At 27.7% G+C, this 21,499-nt stretch overlaps 1 protein-coding gene across 1 annotated transcript; it reads right to left on the bottom strand.

Annotated features, from left to right (window-relative positions):
- Window positions 1–205: 205 nt before the first annotated feature.
- LOC119669946 lies at window positions 206–17,358 on the bottom strand. Its single transcript, XM_038079999.1, has 8 exons — window positions 17,223–17,358; window positions 5,641–9,059; window positions 4,762–5,325; window positions 4,558–4,690; window positions 3,680–3,904; window positions 3,197–3,612; window positions 2,968–3,134; window positions 206–2,893 (listed from the first exon to the last, which is right to left on the bottom strand). Exons 2-8 carry the CDS (start codon window positions 8,896–8,898, stop codon window positions 304–306), a joined length of 7,353 nt encoding a protein of 2,450 aa, XP_037935927.1. The 5' UTR covers window positions 8,899–9,059; window positions 17,223–17,358; the 3' UTR covers window positions 206–303.
- Window positions 17,359–21,499: the final 4,141 nt, after the last annotated feature.

The following is a 21,499-nucleotide window of genomic DNA, read 5'->3' as shown; positions in this document are numbered from 1 at the left end:
TAATAATATATGAAACTATCCTACATTCTTTAGTGTAATTATATTCTATTCCCAACACTGCTTATTGCTTACTAAGTTCACGATATTTTTTGTATATTTTTAAATGAAAATTAATATAGAATAGTAATAGTCTAATTCTTATATATAAAATCTGGATTTTTAAGAATATACATCCATCCATTCAGCCCCCCCATTACCTGTATTGTTTTTTTTATATTTGTTCCTTTAAAGTTTTTAAATACGTTTCAATTGCGACGTTTTCCTGCGCCTTCTGCGTTTAACAAGCCAGTAACAATTTAATCATCACTCCTTCATGTTGTTACCACCGCCAACATTGCTATTTCCCGCAGTGCCGGAACTGCTAGCCATCAATTTGTGTTGCGGTATTACGGTTAGGCTTTTGGGTATTTTTGACATGAGTGTGTTGTCTAGTACTAATTGGTGTTGTTGTTGTTGCTGCTGCTGCTGTTGTTGCTGCTTTGATGTAATAGTTGCAGTTGGTGTACTTTCCGTCACATTTGGCTTAGATAATAGAGTTGGTAATTTACGTGCTGCTGCAGCATTTAACATTAATTGATTGGAATCTGGAAAATTATTCCATAGCCAAGAAGCAGTACCGTACGACATAGCTTGACTTGCAGTTGAACCAGGATTCGTAAGCATAGACATCATTGGTGGGCCACCACCATAATTACTTGCAATATTATTATTTACAGAACTCGGTGCTGATGTTGTTGCACTATTACTTATAGATGGTTTTGGTGCAATGGTTTGATAGCGTGTTGCTGCCTTCATAGCAGCCGCCGCTTGTTGTTGTTGCTGCTGTTTTTGTTGGTTTTGTTGATATTGTATGAATTGCAATTGCATTAACTGTTGATGTGCTATTTGCTTTGATGTTATAGAATTTTTATTAAGACTGCTAGCATTACTACCGCCGCTAGTTGCAGTAGAACTTGGATTTTTATGTAAATGCTGTTGTTGTTGTTGCTGTTGCTGATGTTGTTGTTGTTGCTGTTGTTGTTGCTGCTGTTGTTGCAATTTTTGTTCCTGTCGATTTTTGGCAGTTTGTTTTAGCATTTGATCACGTAACAATTTCTCACGTCTTAAGATGCACATACGATTGTAGTCAAATATGGAGATAAGGAACGGTTTACCCCCAGATTGTACTTGTACAAGTGATGGTAATTTGCGTCCATCGGCTGTTTGATAAAATGGTCCATTTTTGCTTAATTTATGCTGATTTTCTTCAACAGGCATAAGTGTCGGTCGCCAGCTTTTACATTGTTGACGCTCCTGCGGTGTAAGTGTATCTGGTAATTTTACAATTCTGTGTTGGTGTGTGTTATTATTGTTCAATAAATGTGTGCGTTTGTTGTTTAACAATGATGCTGAAGAATTGTTGGTATTTGTAGGTGGCGCTTGTTTAATTGATATGCCACTACCAGTTGCTAAGGGACGTCGTTGCAAACGCACAAGTTCAGGTGGAGACGTTAATAGTGAAGCTCCAGCCGCTTGTTGGGATTTTAATGCGTTTTCTTCTTGACTTTCAAGTAACTTATTTGCCACTTCTAATATTTTTTGTTGTTTTGATGTAGTACCGGTAGTAACAGTAGCATTTGTAGCTTTGGGTGCAATATTGCTTGAGCTTGATATTGGTAAAATTTCAACTGATTTATTTATACCCAAGAGATTAGCCTTCAATATGCTACGACTGTTACTTCCTGTATTAGCATTATTCATAGCTGTAGCAGTAGTAATTGTCACGTTACTAGATGTATTTGTAGTACTTGCATTTGTTTCCTTAGAAGTATTTTCTCTTTCTTTTAACAAAGATTTTTGTGGTAAGCTCTCACCTATTTTCGATATGGTCTCTTTGGGACGTGCAATTATTGTTACTGCATTATTTAATTGCTTAGAAAATTTCTCTATAGAGGGTTTCTCAGCAAGTAATTTTTCACATAAAATTGGTGAACGATTTGCAGAATTTTGTGTTTTCTCGTTTGATTTATTTTGATTTTGTTTAATTTCTTCCGCCTGTTCCTCATCGTCATCTTGTATTTCTAGTGTAGGAATTGAATTTGCTTCTTTTTCAGCGGGTTTGGAAGTAAGTAAACCACCACAATGTCCAAAGTCATAAGAGGTAAGACGTTGTCTCACTTGTCGCGTGTAAACACTAGCATTTGAAGACGCATTAGGGGATAAAAGCAAATCACCATTGCGATAATATTTTTCCAATAGTATTAAATGGCGTAAAAAAGAACTTTGGTTACCATATGGTTTTTGCAATTCTTCCCACAGACGTCGAGTTGGCTCATCATATTGAAGAAAAGTTTGTACACGTGTCCAACCTTCTGGTGTACGTTGGCTTCCACTGCAACCAAAAGGTGCTTTGAAATTAAGTCCAAGATCCTCTTCACCTGGAAACAACTCACGCATCGAAATATTTGGATTTCCGCGCAAAACATTTGAAATATCAGGTGAAGTTGATGATTGATTTGAGCTACCAGCTGCATTCGTGCTTTGTAAAATTGCTTGCAATTTCGAAACAGGTTTATCAGTATTACTTAGCGAAGCTGGTGAACTTGAAGAATTGGAATCCGTTGTGGCATTTGGTGCTTCATAAGCAATCTCAACTTCATCTCCTTCTTCTGTTAATTTATGTGTTTTTGTGAGAGTTTCATCAACGGTATCAACTGCTTCACTCAAACATTGAACAGATGAACCTGTTGAACCAGTTGGTGATAATAATTCCTTACTTTCAGCAGTTTTATCCTTCTTCTTCTTTTTATGTGGACTCTTTTGTTTCTCCATTTTTTTGTTGGTATTAACATTGTCCTCATCTATTTCAGACACTTCATTACTGCCATCATGTATATTATGAAACTCAAGAAGCCTAATAAGAGAAAATATTATAAGAAATTTATGTCAATTGCTTCTTGCTTAACACTGTCGTTTCAGTTAACATACCTTTTCCGATAATTTTGAACAAATTCTGCTTTCTGTGATTTAGTACTATCTGGTGGTTTCATTAATAGATTAGCAAAATAACGGCATAGTTTACATACAGCTGTGCCGATGCCCAATTGCACAGGTATACCCATTTCTGATAGTGCGGTTTCTAAACGGTCAGTGTCCTTTAAAAGAAAAAAAAATTGTAAAATTTGATTTTTTTAAATATGTTTTATAAATTACTTACAGAAGTAATGTGATACATATGATTTTTAGCCAAACGTCTTTTACACAATACACAACCAGAGCATAATATAACCGTATCATAGTGAGTCTGGCAAAGCCAAACTAACGAAGCTCCAGTAGGCATATCAAAGTTAAGCAAGAATTTTTTGACACTTTTACGTATACATTTTCGTCTTAACGAGTGTGCTGCTGGATTGACACATTCTGGTACAACACATTTTCTAATCGTTACATCAAGATCAATATCATCTCCACCCTCTGCAGTATTTGTACTTAAAGTGTGAGCAGTTGTTGTATTTGTTTCCAAATGACCAGGTGCAGAAAGACGTTTTTTATTCAACTGAACATTAGCACGTCTATCTACGTGTCGGAAACATGCATCACATAAGCAATTATCAACGGTAAGTTTTTCTTCATCTGTAAATAATTTTAGACTGTTATAGTAGGATATTTTTACAATTAATATATAGAATTTAGAACTTACTTGCTAGTATTTTTTGTTGACGTTCGACTGATTTTATTTGACCAACATGACATGGAGTATCATATAAACCAAATTTTCCACTACAATAGTAACATTGATCTTCACATAAACGGCCGGGATGAAATTTAAATGATGATGCTTTTTCTGGTATGAGTATTTCTTCTTTTTCATCTTTTTTATTGACTACAGAAGCATGAAAATCATTTCCTTCTGAATGTGACGAATCTGAAATAAAAATATTATTGAATTAGCTAATGTTCAATATAATGTTGAACAAATTAGTTTTGCTTACAACATTTTTACAAATTACGATACTCAAATATTAATTTTATATATTTACAAGAAAAAAAAGGCTGAGATAAAATAGCAACTTAACAACCAAATTTTGGAATTATATACATAACTATTTTGATTAAAAAGACAAGCATATAAAAAACCTTATTACAAAAAAAAAAGTATGCAAACAATTTACCATATTTAAGAACGTTTACGATAATGCAATAATTTTAAACTAAGTAAAAGTTTTAAATTCTACATATTCTTCTCTCAAATTTTTTATTAAAAATTCTGATTATTTAATATTTTATCAAATGCAAAAAATTTACTATATCTAAGAACGTTTACGATATTGTAATTCAAACTAAATGTTTTAAATACGACATATTTTGTTATATGATATCTTTGATTAAAAATTCTAGATCTAATTTAAATTAATATAAATATTACGGAATATTATTAGTTTGTGAATTATTTGCATACATTCTTTTAGTAATATAATAATTTATTAATTAAATTATTAGATTAATTTGTACTTAAATTAAATAAACTTAATTTCTAAAAAATTAATAAGTTGTTAAAACTATATCTAAAACACACACCAATTGTAGCCGAATTGGCTGTAGTGTTGGTATGGCTAGTAGTGTTAGATCGATTGTATGATTTTCTACCATGCGAATAAATATTTGAATTCTGCGTATTTAAATTAGTTGTTTTGTTGTTCGCACCTTCGTTCTGAAAAATGATAAAAACAAACATTAGTTTTAAATAATTTCTATGAGCATTTAAAAATTATATTATTTTACCTCATTTTGTATAGTATAATATGAATCCTCTGTATAAGATTGAGAATCAACTAAACGATCATTATTTCCATGTGTTCGCGCTCGTCCTTTTTGGAATGTCATTTTAAGTGATTGCCTACGTATACCACTGCCTCCATTCGTTGAATCTTTATTTGCCTGCTGATTATGTGTTTTACGTCCATTGTTCGTACTTGCACTGCGGTTCAGTTTGATAACAGTTTTTAGTGTACCTGTATACTCTTGAGATGTAGTAGCTGCTGCAGTTTTTCCATTTCGTTTGTTTAGCTGTATTTTTCGGGAAGCTTCAACAGCAGCCACTGAATTTTGTATTCTTTTTTTCTCTTGTTGATGTTGATGTAACTGATAAGCGGTTTTATGACTTACTAGACCAAGTTTTTGAAAATGTTGTTCTTTTTGACGTGCCTCTTCAACATTATCCAATTCAACTGTTACCCAAGATGCATCAGATGAGTGCACTGATTTTACCGACACCGAATCTTCATCTCTATTGATTACTTTATAATCTTCCTGACTATCAATATTATTCTCATCTTTTTTGATATCCTATAAAATTTTATAAAATATATTATTTATTAACACAAAAATTGTATATTATAAAAAAATGTAAACAATCAAATATTTATGTTTAATTAATCCAATTTTTTGGATGATCATATAGCTGTTTAGAGTAGTGCCAAATATCTATCATTATATATAAATATATATCATCTATAGTAGTCTTAAGAAATAACTCTTATTTGTATATTAGTCTGTATATAATTTTAAGACTGTTCAAATTTTTATATATAATAATAGTTTCTTCAGTCATATTTGACTTTAGCACTTATAGTTTTTACATTATATTTATAAATACATTACCTTTTCATCAGTATCCATTTTTTCTTCCTCTATAATTAATTCCACCATTTCCTCATCTTTGTTGTCTTCTAATTCTTCTAATTTCTCACAATGATTTTTCTCATCTTTGATTTTTGTAGATTCGGCATTATCTTCCATTTCTTCTGCAGTCACCATATTTTCTTTGTTCTCTTCATTAGAAGTACCAATATCATCTTTAATGACCTTTTCAGCATTTTCCTCAGTAATTTTTTGTTCAACAGTGTCTGCTAAGTTTTCTTTATTTTCTGTTGATAATTTACGAACTTGAATATCATTGGCAGTTTCTTCTTTATTTTTTTGTTGTTCGATTTTAATAACTTTATCACCTTCTGCGATGTCGTTGAATAAATTTTTTAGCTCTGATTTTTTATCTTCACTATTGCTCTGGTCATCTATACTCATAGTTATTAATTTTACATTCTTATGTTCAGGTATTTCGGACACAGTTGTAGTTTCAAGCTTGGCTTTTTCATTATCACATTTATCATTTTCAATTTTTTCAACTTCGTTAATTTCGCCCTTATCATCATCATCGATATCTTTTGCAATCAAGTTTAGGTCTTTATCTATATCATCCTGATCTTCAGTCGTATTTTCATCTATTGATGGATTATTTTCCATTGAAATAGATTCACTTTCTGCAATCGTAATATCGTCATCATTGTCTGAATCGTTAATTGCAAGCTTTTCCATATCATCCGTTTCTTCCATATTTGTATCTTCATCATCAATTACCAACGGCGATATATTTCCAGTACTGAAACTGCAATCATCATCTTGCTTTAAAGACTTTCGATCATCATTATCTTCAACCCGTACGTCTATTTTTACTGCATCATTAAAATCGTTGTGTTCAATTTCATGAAAAATTACATCTTTCTCAGTGTTAAATAATTTATCAGTTTCCTTCTCAATATTATTTTCCTTTTCAATATTATTAAGATTTTCGCAATCAGTTAAATTTTTAATATTACTTTCCTTTTCTACATTTATTCCCTTTTCAATACTATTTTCTTTTTCAATATTGTTAACCTTCTTGATATTAGTTTTCTTCTCAATATTGTCTTTCTTCTCAATATTGTATTCCTTTTCAATATTATTATCCTTTTCAATATTATTATCCTTTTTAATATTATTATCCTTCTCAATATTAATATCTTTTTCAATATTAATATCCTTTTCAGTATTGTTATCCATTTCAACATTATTATCGTTTTCAATATTGTTTGTTATTTCCTTAGGAATTTCTTTCTCAATCTTATTTTCCTTCTCTGTGTTTACTTTTTGTAAAATTTCACTAAGCTGAGGATCTTTTTCAATGCCTAAATTATTTTCAAGGAATTCTGGTTTCTTATAAAACTGTTTAACACTGATAGCACTTAAACGTTCACAGACCATATCAGGGCTCAGAGATGCCGATTTTTCTGAACCTTCACTGCTGGCATTTGTTTCATCTTTTGCAGAGGTTGTTTCAGCCATTTTTGTATTATCATTCAAAACAGATATTTTTGTCGATGTATCGGCATTAACCAGAACTGAAAGCGGTAAAGTTATATCCTGTTCACATCCTGTATCCATTTTTTCAGTTACAATAGCAGAGCTTTTCTCATATGATTCATAATCACCATCTTCAGATTCATGTAGTATTTTTTCACGTTTTATATTTGCCAAAACAATATCATCAATGGAAGAAGCTAAACTGTCTTTAGAATCTTCATCAGGTGGATGACAAGTGATAGACACTGCATCCTTTAATAAACTTGCAGATGAACTTCTTGTCATTGTTGTACCATGTGTAGTCACTCTTCTTTTCTTTGGTTCACTAGCTGTGCTAGAAGTTGAAGGTGAGGGTGACGTTGAAGCCATTTTTGATTGACGAGTGGCACGTAAACTAGGTGAAAAGCTGACGCGTGAAGATTGTGCTTTACGACTTCGTCCACGACCGCGTGTGGAGCTGGTACTTACTGAAGATTCATCACTTTCAATAATTTCTTGTTTAATTTTGACATTGTCTAAATCGTTAACTGGAGTATTTAGTGTACAATCTTCTTCAATAGTTTCTGTATCATCTTTCACTTCTACTTTAATATATTTTGCTCCAGGTTCAACGGACGAAGCATCTTCTATGGAACGTTTACGTTTGCTAGCAGGTTCTACTATAGGTGCAGGCATTTTATTTATTTTTCGGCGGTAAGGTCGTGCTAACCTAAGTGGTGTACTAGTACTATTATTGCCCAGTATACGATTTCGTGTGATACGAGTTTGTAAGGCTTTTTCTTCTGCAAAGGCCTTCCGTGTAAGTCTATTAGTGGAATGTGCAATTGTTTTGGCTCCATTGCTGCTAGACGAAGACGGCTGAATACTTTGTGTTGCCACCGCACTTGCTGCAGTCGAGGAATTACTTGGTACTTCCTTTTGTTCTTTTGAGTCTTTAACGTGTTTTTCTTTAATATCTTTTACGATCTTTAATTCTTTCGATTCTTTTTCCTTAACTACATTATCTTTATCTTTATTTTTGGTTTCATCCGCATCTTTTGATTTGGCTGATGAATCTCTTTGCACTCTTTGTTCCTTATCTTCTTTTGAGTCTTTTATTTCTAGTTCTTTATCATTACATTTTTTCAAATCATCTACGTTATTAGCTTCCGTATTTTTTAAGTCTTCAGGATTTTTTATATCAACATGTTTATTGCTTTTGGAATCCTTATTTTCTTTGATTTCTTTTTCTGTACAATTTTCCTGTATGGTCTTTTCTTTCTCTATGCTATTGTCTTTTAGTTCTATATTACTTTCTGGGCATTCTTTGTCATTTTTGACTTCTTTGTCATCTTTGCTTTCTTTTACTTCTTTGGACTCTTTTGTTTCCTTGAGTGGTTTACGACCACGTATTTGTGATAACTTTTTCGGTGCTAGAGTACAAGTGCCATCTTCACTTTCACTATGTTCCGAGTCATCTGTTCGGTGTTCTTTTTTACTATTTGGAGACGTTAGTAATGAAGGCGAATTTCTAGTTACACGTTTTAGTTCATTTGGACTTTTAGATTCAGATTTTGAAAACTCTTTGATTGTAGGAGTTGCGACAGATTCTGACTCAATTTTAGAAATTTCAGTTACAGCAGTCAAATTGGAACCCATTATTGCATTATCTGTTTCAGTTGTGTTTGTTATTGTTGAGGATATTGCTGGTCCGTTATCCGACTTCGCCCCTGTTAGAGTTAGTGTTTTACGAGATGACATTTTTCATATATTCAGCAAATATAGATTATATGTTCGAATTTTATCAATTAATTTAATTATTCGAACAGTTGACATCAAATCAATTATATTTATTTCTCTAGATTGTGTATTCAGTGCTGTTGTGGTACCTGTTGTTTAGTAATTGGTCCCTTTTAGGTTAGCTAAAATTAAAACAAGAATATTATGTTATATATATGTTTTTAATATGATTTGTATTATATTCAATTTAAATTCCAATTTCAAAAAAAAAATCAAACTACATAACTTTACATTCAGTTAAATTTCTGATTAAATTTTTGACCGGACATGGAACTATGACTTCAACATGGAAACTAGTTAAAAGCTGATAGATTAAAGGACACACACGGATCGAAATTTAAAAATCAACTTAAAATCTTTAAAAAGTTCAAAAGCTCATTATACAAATACTCGTACTAATTTAGTGGATAGTGTTAGTTTCCGACAGAAAAAAAGTATGAATCCAAAGATATGCTGTTTAACTGTATTCAGCTTTGTTGCGAAAATATCTGTTAGGAGGGAATTAGCAATTTTCTAAGAAATTGACGTATTCAGTAGCTCTTAGTTAAGTTTTATATATAATTTCTTTAATCTAAATATACATTTCATGATTAACAATAACTAATTCTTTTCTGATTTGAGCATTTTCATGTACTGCAAAGGTAGTTATACCTACATATAAACCTATTGAGTTTATATGTAAGTATATTTGATTTTAACAGGCCAGGATCATTTTTAGTGGTAATAAACTAAGTATTAAGTTGTGAACCAATAAAATTTATGAAAGTTATATAAAAAATTTTATTTAAAACTGTTATTCAGTTATATATATATACTACATATTATTCGTGAATAACTCGGCATAATTAAATTTTTTTGTAATATAGGGTTCTATATAGGGTTCTATATAGGGTTCACGGTCGAGTCTACAAGCAAAATACAAATATTGCCACTCTATTTAGGATTCTTTTTCTATAAGCCAAATTTTCTCCGTATAATTGACTGCGAATATTTTAATTGAGTCAAAGAAAAATAAATTTTTCTATCACTAACTAAATAAATAAACAACTATAAGTACAACAGTTATTATAAACCTTCAGATCTTTGGATGTTGTCTGTTTAGAGAGTCAAATGCAAATAGCTAACTTGATTATAAGCTTGCTTATGACCTTATTAAGATTATATATAAAGTGTTCAAGATATCCCTTCATGATATCTATGATATGATATATTAATATAGTTAGTTGATCAATTATTTATTATTTGTTCAAATATTTTTATTAATTTGTATTGCAATTTCATATTTAATATAAGCTAAGAACTTAAGGCGATGATAATTGTATAGTTGCCTGTCGAATGAATAGCTGTCTGTCTGTATGAATATATATTTAATATGGAATATGACACTACGACCGTCGGGTCTATTGTGTCCCCTTTTGGGTTTAGGGTATTTTAACAGCAAATGTATGGCTGTCTCTTCATATATATATACAGTCTCGTAAGGATGGATTTTATGTTTAGAGTGTCCTGTTAAGATTCCTGAGATGATTCTTTCTCTTTTGATAGGTCGTTGATTATTACAATTACGCCCAAATCTTAATTTTCTTTGTAAGTATGTACTTTTAAGTCAAGATATAACTCAGTGAATTTCAAATATAATATAAATATTGTAGTAGTTATGCAATTTTAATTTAATTGCAATAGTATGCAATTAAAAAAGAAAAAAATTTATTTAAGTTTAAAATTTACTTTCAAATTTAAAATATTATTTTTATAAGCCTTAGAGATTTTTTATTCATTCTATTATAGAATTCCTCAAACTGTATACATTAAATATATAATAATTTGATATATATGTTAACATACTTTTATATATACCACATTCTTAAATATTTATATATAACACATTGTTATATATTTATATATAATATAATATATATTAGATTTATATATAATATAATATATATTATATTTATATATAATATAATATGTATTATATTTATAATATATTTTATATTTATATATAATATAAAATTTATTATATTTATATACAACATATTGTTATATATGGCATTTTGTTATATATTTATATATAACATACTGTTATGTATTTATATATATTGCATATGTACAATGTACATTATAAAATTGAGTGTTCTGAATTAAATTTTCATTTTATAAAGTGGTCTGTGACGTAAAATTTTAGAGTTTATGGTCTATCATAATTATTCTACCGAATTTGATAAACTTTTTTTACCTTCTAAAATCTTACAATAAAATTTATAATGTATTAAAATGCTTAAATAAATTAAAAATAGAAATATTTAAATAAATTAAAAATAATAATATTTGCACAAACTAAGAATAAAATCTAAGTAAATTAATAGTAATATTTAAAAAAATTAAGAATAATATGTAAGTATATTAAAGATAATACACAGTATCTAAATAGAATAAAAACCACACGGGGCGGCACGCAGATCTTAGATCAATAATTGAATAATAACGATTATGAGGAATACTCAAAATAGTCAGTGAGATGGGTGGGACTTTGTAGAAACCCCCAGTCATCATAGAGTAAAAGTGCTTAACATAAAAGAATAAAAATAATACTATATAAATAAATTAAAAATTATTTAATATAAATGCCTACATTAAATATTTTACATCCACAGCAATTTTCTATATAATATATTATGTTATATGTGTTTGTGATGATATATCATACACAAAATTAAAAGATAATATATAAATTTATCATATAATTAAGAAACTTTAAACCCACAAGAAAATCTAGATTTAGAATAAAGACTAAGATTTGAAAATTTACCCACAGTTTCGCGTGACACACACACATACACACTATTTCCCTTTAACAAGAAGCAAAATAATTGCACATAGGACAAGGCAGGAAAGCAAGCAATCCTTTTTATTAACGTTTGCTTGCTTAACTTTCAATGCAAAAGCAACAAGTTTGCTGGGCGAAATATAAAAAAAAAAATAATTTTAAAATCCTGTAGATACAATTTTTGATGTTACAAGTGTTTACCAACAACAACAATAACAACGATAGTAACACAAATATTATTAAGATTGAACAGAGAGCTCCTGAAAACCGGTTCCATATAAGATATAGACAAGTGGGCATGTGTATTATGAATACGAAAAGAAGAGTAAAGCAAAAGAAACGATACGATTAAAGAAGCTGATACTACTTTGACAGTTCTGCTGCCTGTTGTTCTGTTGTTGCTATTGCTGCTGCTAGTGCTGCTGTTGCTGCCTGCTGTATTGATTCGGTTGTTAAGTTGCAATAAATGTGATCAACGTGCATTGGAAAGATACAAGTAAACAGTAAAGAACAAGCAACAGCAGCAGCAATAATTTTATTAGTAACAAAATTCTCAACAGCAAATGTCAAAAGATAAAACAAAAAAAAAAAACAAAAAAAATGAGTAGCAACAACAGCAACGACAACAGCGTAGAAAATACGCTCGCTCGCTTGCTTACTTGCTCACTAACGCATACACAGCGAATTGCGATACGAACTCACCACTTCTCAGCGAATAGCAACTAAAACTCTTAAATGTGGAGGAACTGACGTACGGTTCGGCCCAGCAAATGTTACTCGTACTAGACGCAAAATTTACCTCTCGTCTGTTACAAATTCGCTATGCAGCAACTTCACTAACTGAGACATAACAACGAATTCAACCAGCATGTGGGGTGGATGAAGGAAGGGGAATAACTGTGTAGCTACTATTTAAAAGCGACTCTACTAAGCATTAACACGTTGGTACACAAGATTATCTCGCTTGTCTGAGGATTCTGAGTGGTAGGCTAATATATTTGCAGGTCGTTCAGTTCGCTGATGTTGTTGTAGTTGTTGTTGGCGTTTGTCTTTCTAATTTGTTGTTGGTTTACAGTTCATTTTTTTTTCAGTTTGTGAAAGCATCACGCAGCTGTGAACTTTATTCGCAATTTTTTATGGGAATTTTCACGCTCGTTTCATATAAAAACGCTATTTTCCTTAAAATCAACGAGTGTACATACAAAATAATATAATAACAATAAAAAAATTATCATTTCCAGATGGTAGTAAATATCAAATTTTTAAAATATTAGTTATTGAAATATTCTAGTATAAAATAAAAAAATATAAATAATACAAATAGTAAAAAAATATAGTAAATATTACAAATAGTAGGAATAAATTTGTAAATATAAATAGAAGAAATAAAATAGTAAATTTTACAAATTTACTATTTTAATATTATAAAATAGTAAATATTATAAATAGTAAAAATAAAAAAGGTAATGTAAATAGTAAATATAAATTGTAAAAATAAAATTGTAATTTGTACAAATAGAAAAATAAAATAGTAAATATTATAAATGATGAAACTAAAATAGTAAATATTATAAATGGTAAAAATAAAATAGTAAATATTATAAATAGTAAAAAAAGTAGCGAATATTATAAATAGTAAATGTCCTTATCGCCACTGGAAGGTATTACAAAAAAGGATTAAATTATAAGTGAATCCTTATATTGTATTTTTATAAAATATACAGAGCGTTATCAAAATACCACTAAAGCATTTTAAATATCCCCATTTAAAATGTCAATATCATATATTTTAATATGTTTTAATTAATAATATTTAAAAATATATTGTTAATATTGTTAAAATTAGGAATAACCACACTGTCTCTGGATATAAATTTTATTATTCTTGGAAAATTTTTTTACATAGTTAGGTATTTTAGATGTCATTAAAGATGTAAAACCTGATTCTTAGATATCGGACTTTAAAGCTGTAAACTTTTCATATTAACTGCTCTTGAAAAAAAACCTAATTACACCATCTAGCGACAACTAGCATATTCAATATTTACATTGCTGTTTTTCATGCAAATTTGCAAACTGCATTGCCAGTTATCTCCAGGACTTGGCTATGACAATATGTAGCGTAATGAAAGAAGTTTCTTAATATATTGAATTGATCAAAATCTGTTGTCACATCTTGTCCGCAAACGAAATCTAAATCGTTCTATAAGATTATCAAATTCAAAGTTTATAGAATGTTGTTTTATCAAGACTAATATATATATATATATTTTAATAATTTTTTTCAGTAAACGATCTGAATTCTGTGAAATAATCTAAAAGCTATATTTGACTATTAAAAGACTTGACTTAGACCAGTGTTAATGCATTTCATGTAGTGCACGTCTAGTTTATTTTCTATAAAGATGGGTGATTAGTTTTCTAAAAGAACGTCCTATGGGAGAATCAATTGTTACTCGATTGTCATTGTTACACGTTACTCGATTTGAATGGTCGTAAAGAAGTTCAACGAAGTAGTTAATGGTCAGAAAAGGCGATAAAGACCACGGTTTTGTAACGGAAAACTTTCAAGCTATACTTTTTAAAAAAATCGTCTAGCTTTATAGATTATTAAAACATTATTTTTATAGAGCACAAATTATTATATTAAAAAAAGTTATAATTTTATATATTTTTGTTTAAAGGACAGCATATGATCTTACTAGTTTGAAAAGTTATATAAAACACTAACAATTAATATTGACACACAATATGTAAAGTATTAAACTGCCAGATTCAAAATTCGATGTACGATTAATTTAAATTAATACCTTATGATTAAGTACTATATTAAAAAATCTAAGAACACCAGTAAGTATTGTGGTGTAAGCTAATTAAAAATAAAATTGGAAAATCGTTTAACAAATTAGATCAATTACACGTAGCAGAAATAAACGGAAAACCTACATAACAACCTTAATCTCCCGTAACGTGGATTAAAAATTAATAAGCTTCAGATGGCTATCTAAAGTATTGTTGAAATATGAAACACATTAAAATAAACAGAAAAACGTTCAGTTAGCTGCACTAAAATAAAGGGTAAAAACAAACTTAAAATTATGAAAGAAACAGTTAAATTAACAGCTAACTGCACTAGAAATAGAGATATATACAAAATATATAAAAAACACAAAAAGTTTCTATCGACAACTTCTATTTCTATTTAATATTTTGTTATATATGATGAATTATAAAATTGAATAATTCAAAATCTAAATGCTCGTTTCTTCGTTTATAACTGTTCTGCTCAAATAAAAGATAACTATCTAATTATTAATACAATATTGAGTTAAAAAAAAAATGAAAGGATTAATTCTATTATAAAATCATCTATATAAGATAATAATACCACATAATATAATTTTAATTCAAAATTGTAAAATAAATATACAAATTTATTTAAAGAATTATTCAATATTATTATAAATATATAATGAATAATAATAATGTAATAATATACATAATAAAAAAAATAACAAAATATAAATGCTAATTCCTAATTTTAAATGATAATTATTAATAATATCATTAAGATATTTAAGATTTACGTTTAAAAGAATATAACTCTAAACTCTTAATTTAATAATGACATAATCAAAGTATTTTAATATGATAATAAAATGAAATATTTTACTTCTTTGTGATAATTTATTTATAATATACATACCATATCATATGCTCTTTTCACTTATATACATAAATATGGTATATATGAAGGCTAAGTATAACCATCTTTGTATTTGTTTATAGCATAAGTATGTTTTTAACTTCTTTAACTTAATGAAAAATATATAATATAACATTTCAAAAATAAATGAAAAAAAAACATTAAAAAATAAATAAAATAAAAACATTAAAAAAATATATAATTAAAAAAATATAAATAAAAATAAACAAATAAATAAATAAAAACGTTGAATAAATAAAAATAAAGAAATAGAAACATTTAATAAATATATAAAAACAAATAAATAAAAATTAAAAAGAAAATAAAAATAAAAAAATAAAAAAAAAACCATTAAAAACTAAAAAAAAAACAATTAAAAAAAAAAACAACTAAAAATTAAAAAAAAAAAAACAATTAATAATTAAAAAATTTTAATAAAAAATAAATTTTAATAAAAAAAACAATTTAAAAAATCAATTAACAAATACGAAAAATAAAAAAATTGGGGAAAAAATGAAATCAATTAGAAAATAAAAAAAACTAGTGGTAAAAAAATTATTGTTTTAAAAAAATAAATTTATAAATATGTATGATAAATACATATCAATAAGCCTTTAAATAAAAAAGTATGAAAAATCATTACTTGGTATTTGTACGTGTTGATTTCATATATAAAGATCATTATTAAAACAAATAAAATCAATTGAAAAATAAAATCAATCCAATAATAAAACCAATAAAAAAAAAATAAATAAGTCAAATAACGAAAACAAAAAATTAATAAAAAAATAAGAAAGCCTAAATCAATAAAAATATAAAATTAATTGAAATATAATATCAAATAAATTATAGAAAAAATAAAATCAATTAAGATGTATCCAAAAAATTAAATGAAATAAGAAATAAAAAAACAAATAAAAAATAATATGATTTCATAAATATAATTAAAAAATAAAAACAATTTTAAACAGAAAAAGGAATAAAACACACTTAAAAAAATAAAAACTAAAGAAAAAAAATTTGAAAACGAAAAAAAAAAACAAAATATTTCCTTAAATAAAAAAATGAAGTAATAATAATAATAAAAAATAAATTAGTCAGAATTATTTTTTAGAAATAAGGAAATTTATCTGTTTTTGTTGTTGTAAACTGCTAGGACCTAAAAGCAGATAATATAAAAGGTATTACTGTGCAAATGCATGGATTAGTATGTGAATGGGTGTTAATTGAAGACAGGTGAAAACTTTTGCTCATTTTAAGTGCTGCTATCTACCGGCTTTGTTCACATATTTAGCTATATCAGTATGTCAATATTAGGTTTGTTTTTACTACTTGTTTTTGTATTTGGTGCTGTTAGCTAATACTTTGGCTGTTGCTTATTTTATTAAAAACATAAAAGTTTAAATTAATTTTGAAGCAAAAAAAATTTGCGTTGATTGGGTGTAGCATCTCTTTTTCAATATATCTAAATTATTCTAGTATGTAATATTATATTGGTGGCTTGTTAAGAATATAATATATAGTACAAATATATATATAGTATAAATATATACTAAATTTAATCTGGTTTAATTACTTAAGTAAAAGATTTTTGAAATTAAAAACACATTTAAACAATACTGTATAGGAATACTGTTATCCTTTGATTATTTTGTGTTTAGAATTGTATTTTCTAATTATTTAAATTGAATATTATTTATATAATTTACATTTGTTTAATTATATTCATATTAAATTTTATTAATAACTTACCATTTTATATCAAAAAAGCTGTTGATAAAGAATTTACTTCCTAAGAATTGTGAAAGTCCTTTTTATAGCCTTTTAAGTTTTTATATGAAACCATTAATTTTCGATATGAAATGATTTTTATAAAATTGTTGTTGTGATGTATGACAATTTTTTGTTGTTGTCGTATTATTAACAGTTGTTGCTGTTGTTGTTGTAGTGTCAACAGTTGTTGTTGCTGTTGTTGTAGTGTTAATAGTTGTAATGTTACGATGCTTTAGCCCGCCACAGCGGCACAGTCTTTAAAAGAGTTCATATAATTACTAAGTTTCTTCTTATTGTGTAGGATATTCCACAAGAAACTTAGTAAAAAAAAAAAAAGAAATGGTTGCCAATAATTAATCAATAATTAACTGTAAAAGAATATAAAAAATATTTATGAAATAATATTGTCAGCCAAAATTTCAATTAATTAATATAATATAAATTCAATTTTTGTTGTTCTAGTTCATTACTGTTCGAAAAACAACTTTATAAAATAATAATATTAATAATGAAATAATATTTTCAGAAAAAGTTTTAAAAGAAAAAAGGATACACAAATAAAAAAAAAATAACAAAAGCAGTATAAAATTTTTTTGCAAATAAAATAAAATAAAAGAGAATTAAGAATTAAGTTTTCCACGATATTTTTTTGTTTTTGTTTTCACATCTTGAAATGTGAAATGATCGTACATTGCGAAACATGGCTGTGAAAGGACACGCATGCACGCAATACGAAGTGATCGAGAACGGAAGTTGTGAATGTTAGCAGCAGCGCTGGATAAATATTTTATACTTGCTGTTATTGTTTTTGTTTTTCCCTTGCATGCAGCAGCAGCAGTTAAGTTTTTCTTATTATTGGAGGGCATATTTTTCATCGTGCATTTACACACATACATATGCACATTCCACACGATTTTCGCTTTTCATCGGCGTTGACACTTTGACTGAACGTCAGTGGCAACCAACAACAGACAACAAATTAAACTCAAGTGAACGAAGCACATATATGTGTATAAAACAACAACAAATAAAAAAAAAAAAGAAAAAACAAGAGAAACAAAAAACAATAAAAAGAAGCCGACTGACAAACCGAACCACTGTGCAAACGATTTTTGCAAATATGTAAATTATGTTAATTTTTCTCTTTATTTTTGTTTAATTAACAATTAAATTATATACACAAATAATTATTTTAAAGTTTTATAATTCATACTTTATATAACACTGTTTCCTTTTTAATATATTTTGTTTTGTTAATTTTCCTAAAGAAAACTAGAAACATTTTATATTTTCACTCTACAAATGCACACGAGTCCGACGAACACTAACGAATTAAAAGTCTAACCGAAAAATATATAAAAGAAAAAACTTCTTTTACACTCAGCAACCAACCAACCCAACAAAATAATAAAAATATAATAATGAAATGAAAGAAATAAAAAAAACAGAGAGAGAGAGAACGGGAACATACAAAACAGACTAAACGAAATATAAAATGAATAAAATAAAAAAAGTTGCTGCTTACGTGAACGTCGACGTTGTCGTTTTTATCTGCAAAAAGTAACGTCGTTCGGCTGCTAAGTGACCGAACAGAGTTTTTCGTATTTTCTTCTTCAACACTTAGAAAATAACGTGTCGATGTTTTAAAATTCAGCTTGTTGTTGTTGTTTTAGAGTTATATTTTTGCTTGCGCGATTTAACCGAAGGACCCATCTCATCGGGGTAGAAAATAAAACTAAACTATACATTTTTCGTTGCTTCATATCAAACCGCTTTCTTGGTCTCTCTCATGCAATACACTAAACCATACACATTTTCTTCTCTTCATACTCTTAAAACTCGAACAGCTGTTTTTCTTGTACTGAAAAATGGCCGCAACGACGACGCTAATGCAATTTTAAAGTGTGTACTATGATGTTACACTTACACTGCTTATTGTTTATTCTAAAGTATAATATTTTTCATATGAATTTGCTTAATTTGACACTTTGTTTTTATATTTGTTTTTGTTTTTTTCTTGGTGCTTTTGAATTTTTGCTTTTCTTGCATTAACTTTTATATGATAAATTTTCTTTCATTTTCTTTTATTTTTTTGTCATTTTGCTATCCTTAAAATAAAATAATAATTAAATTTTCAAAACCAAAAAGGAAACAATTTGATTAATTTTGATTTGAGTTTTATTAGAAATTTGTGTTTTGTTTCTTTGTTTATAAAATTAGTTTTGTTTAAAGTGCGCAATATTTTTTGTACTTACAGTATATCAACTCGAAATTGGTTTTATGTACATTTGTGCAACTAAAATCAAGGCCTTCAGTAGATACATATATAGCAAATTATATATATATATATTATATACATATATATTATTATTATTATTATTATTATTATTATTATTATATATATATTATTACTATTATTATAATTATTATTATATATTATATATTTATCATATATATTAAATTTATATTATATATAAAGTATATAACAAAAAAAGTATATTAAAATTGCATAAATACTGACTCCTTTTTTATATTCAATAAAAATTTGAATTGATTTTTAATAATATATTATTTTTCTTCAAATATATTAAATAGTATTGTGCCCTCAGTATTATTAACTAAAATATAGCAAATTCTTAACTGCATATCAATTATCCTACTATATTAAACTTAAATCAATATTTAAACTTATGTTTATACACATATAAATAAAAATATTATGCAAGTAAAAGTCAAAAGTGCTTACTAAAAGCATCAAAAACAGATTGCACAAGTACCAGACGAAAAATATACGCAAACTTTACGTTTCGAACCATGCTGCTTGAGGCTATAAGGCACAAGTCTCCTGAAATCCTTCCTTAAGGAGGAGCACCCGTCAGATATTCCGCTATACAAGCGAGGTCAAAAAGACCCCGAACGTAGAGCTTATTTCTAGTTTAGACTTCCTACAAGTTAACATCACTTACTTCATCTATAGGCCTCTCATCCCTAACTCATTTCCACCATGCTGTTTTTCCTTCAATAAATTTAACTTGTTAAATACTAAGCCCATCTACTCTCTTTTCTGTTCCTCATAATTGATAAAAAGTTTCTTCCATGAAAGTAATCTTCCATATACACATTTCTAAGAGGTGGTTGTAGTGGGTTCAAGTTTCACACTATGGCGTTCGATTCTTTCCATTTGATTCTTCTCACTAATCAGTTTTCTGATTATTTTTATTTGATTATTATTTTCTGATATCTGCAGTTCTCAATTAGTGATTCACAGCACTATAAAAAAGAAAAAATGTCATTTCATAGCACAAAAAACGAGAAATAGATTAAAGTGTTACTTAACAGTACCTAAACTGGACAATAAAGACGAACGCGCAACAATTTTAATGAAATGGTTCCAAAAACGACCGAAGTGATATCCAACAACATTTGAAAGGAGTTAGTGTTCTGTAATTTTTAACTTTTATCATATATACATTTTCAACTGTTTTATTACAATGAATTTGATTGATTATTAATTATTATGTTTGCCAGCTAACTGTGCAAAAATTTTATAGAGAAACTCAGTACAACCTAGGCTAAAACTCACAAACTATTATGATTATTAACAAAAAAATTTATTATTTTATTATTATCAATAAGCTCAATGAATAATGACAAATACGCCTCAAACAATTTAACAGTTTATATAATATTATAAAGTAAGTTCTACGCTTGGGAATCAGCAATTCTTTAAATATCTGCTTTCTTTATAGCAGTTATTCCATTTACCTTGCCAGAACTTCACTTTCCTTTTTCCTTGCAAAAAGTTACAGTCATGGCCGGAACTATAACTTAAAAAGTGTTAAGTTCTACTATCACGAAAAGTTAAAAAGGACCTAGCCGTTGAGTTCTGCAATCAATATCCTAGACTTGATCTATAGAAAAAAAGAGTAGTAAATAAAATTTTATATCATATATATATAATATTACGTTATGGAATAGTATATACATAGGATAGATGAAGCCTAAATGAAGGGTTCATTGTAATTTTTAGGCTTTATTTTTGTGTAATTTTTGAGAAGAAAGTATTATAGAGAAAGTATTATTTAGTTTGTTTTGAACTTGAGTTAGAAGCACTGCAAATGGAATGGGTTAAGAGAGTATGGAAGAGAGTAATGGAAAAGTATGGCAGACCGTATAAGATAATAAAATTTTACCAATTTAACAGAAAATTTAAAAAAAATGTTATTACGAAATTCAGATAGTGTCAGTCTTTGCAT

This window comes from Teleopsis dalmanni, chromosome 1 (genome assembly GCF_002237135.1).
Source record: "Teleopsis dalmanni isolate 2A chromosome 1, ASM223713v2, whole genome shotgun sequence".
Lineage (NCBI taxonomy): Eukaryota > Metazoa > Arthropoda > Insecta > Diptera > Diopsidae > Teleopsis > Teleopsis dalmanni.
Note: the sequence above shows the minus strand (reverse complement) of the source record. Positions and strands in the feature narration are given on the sequence as shown.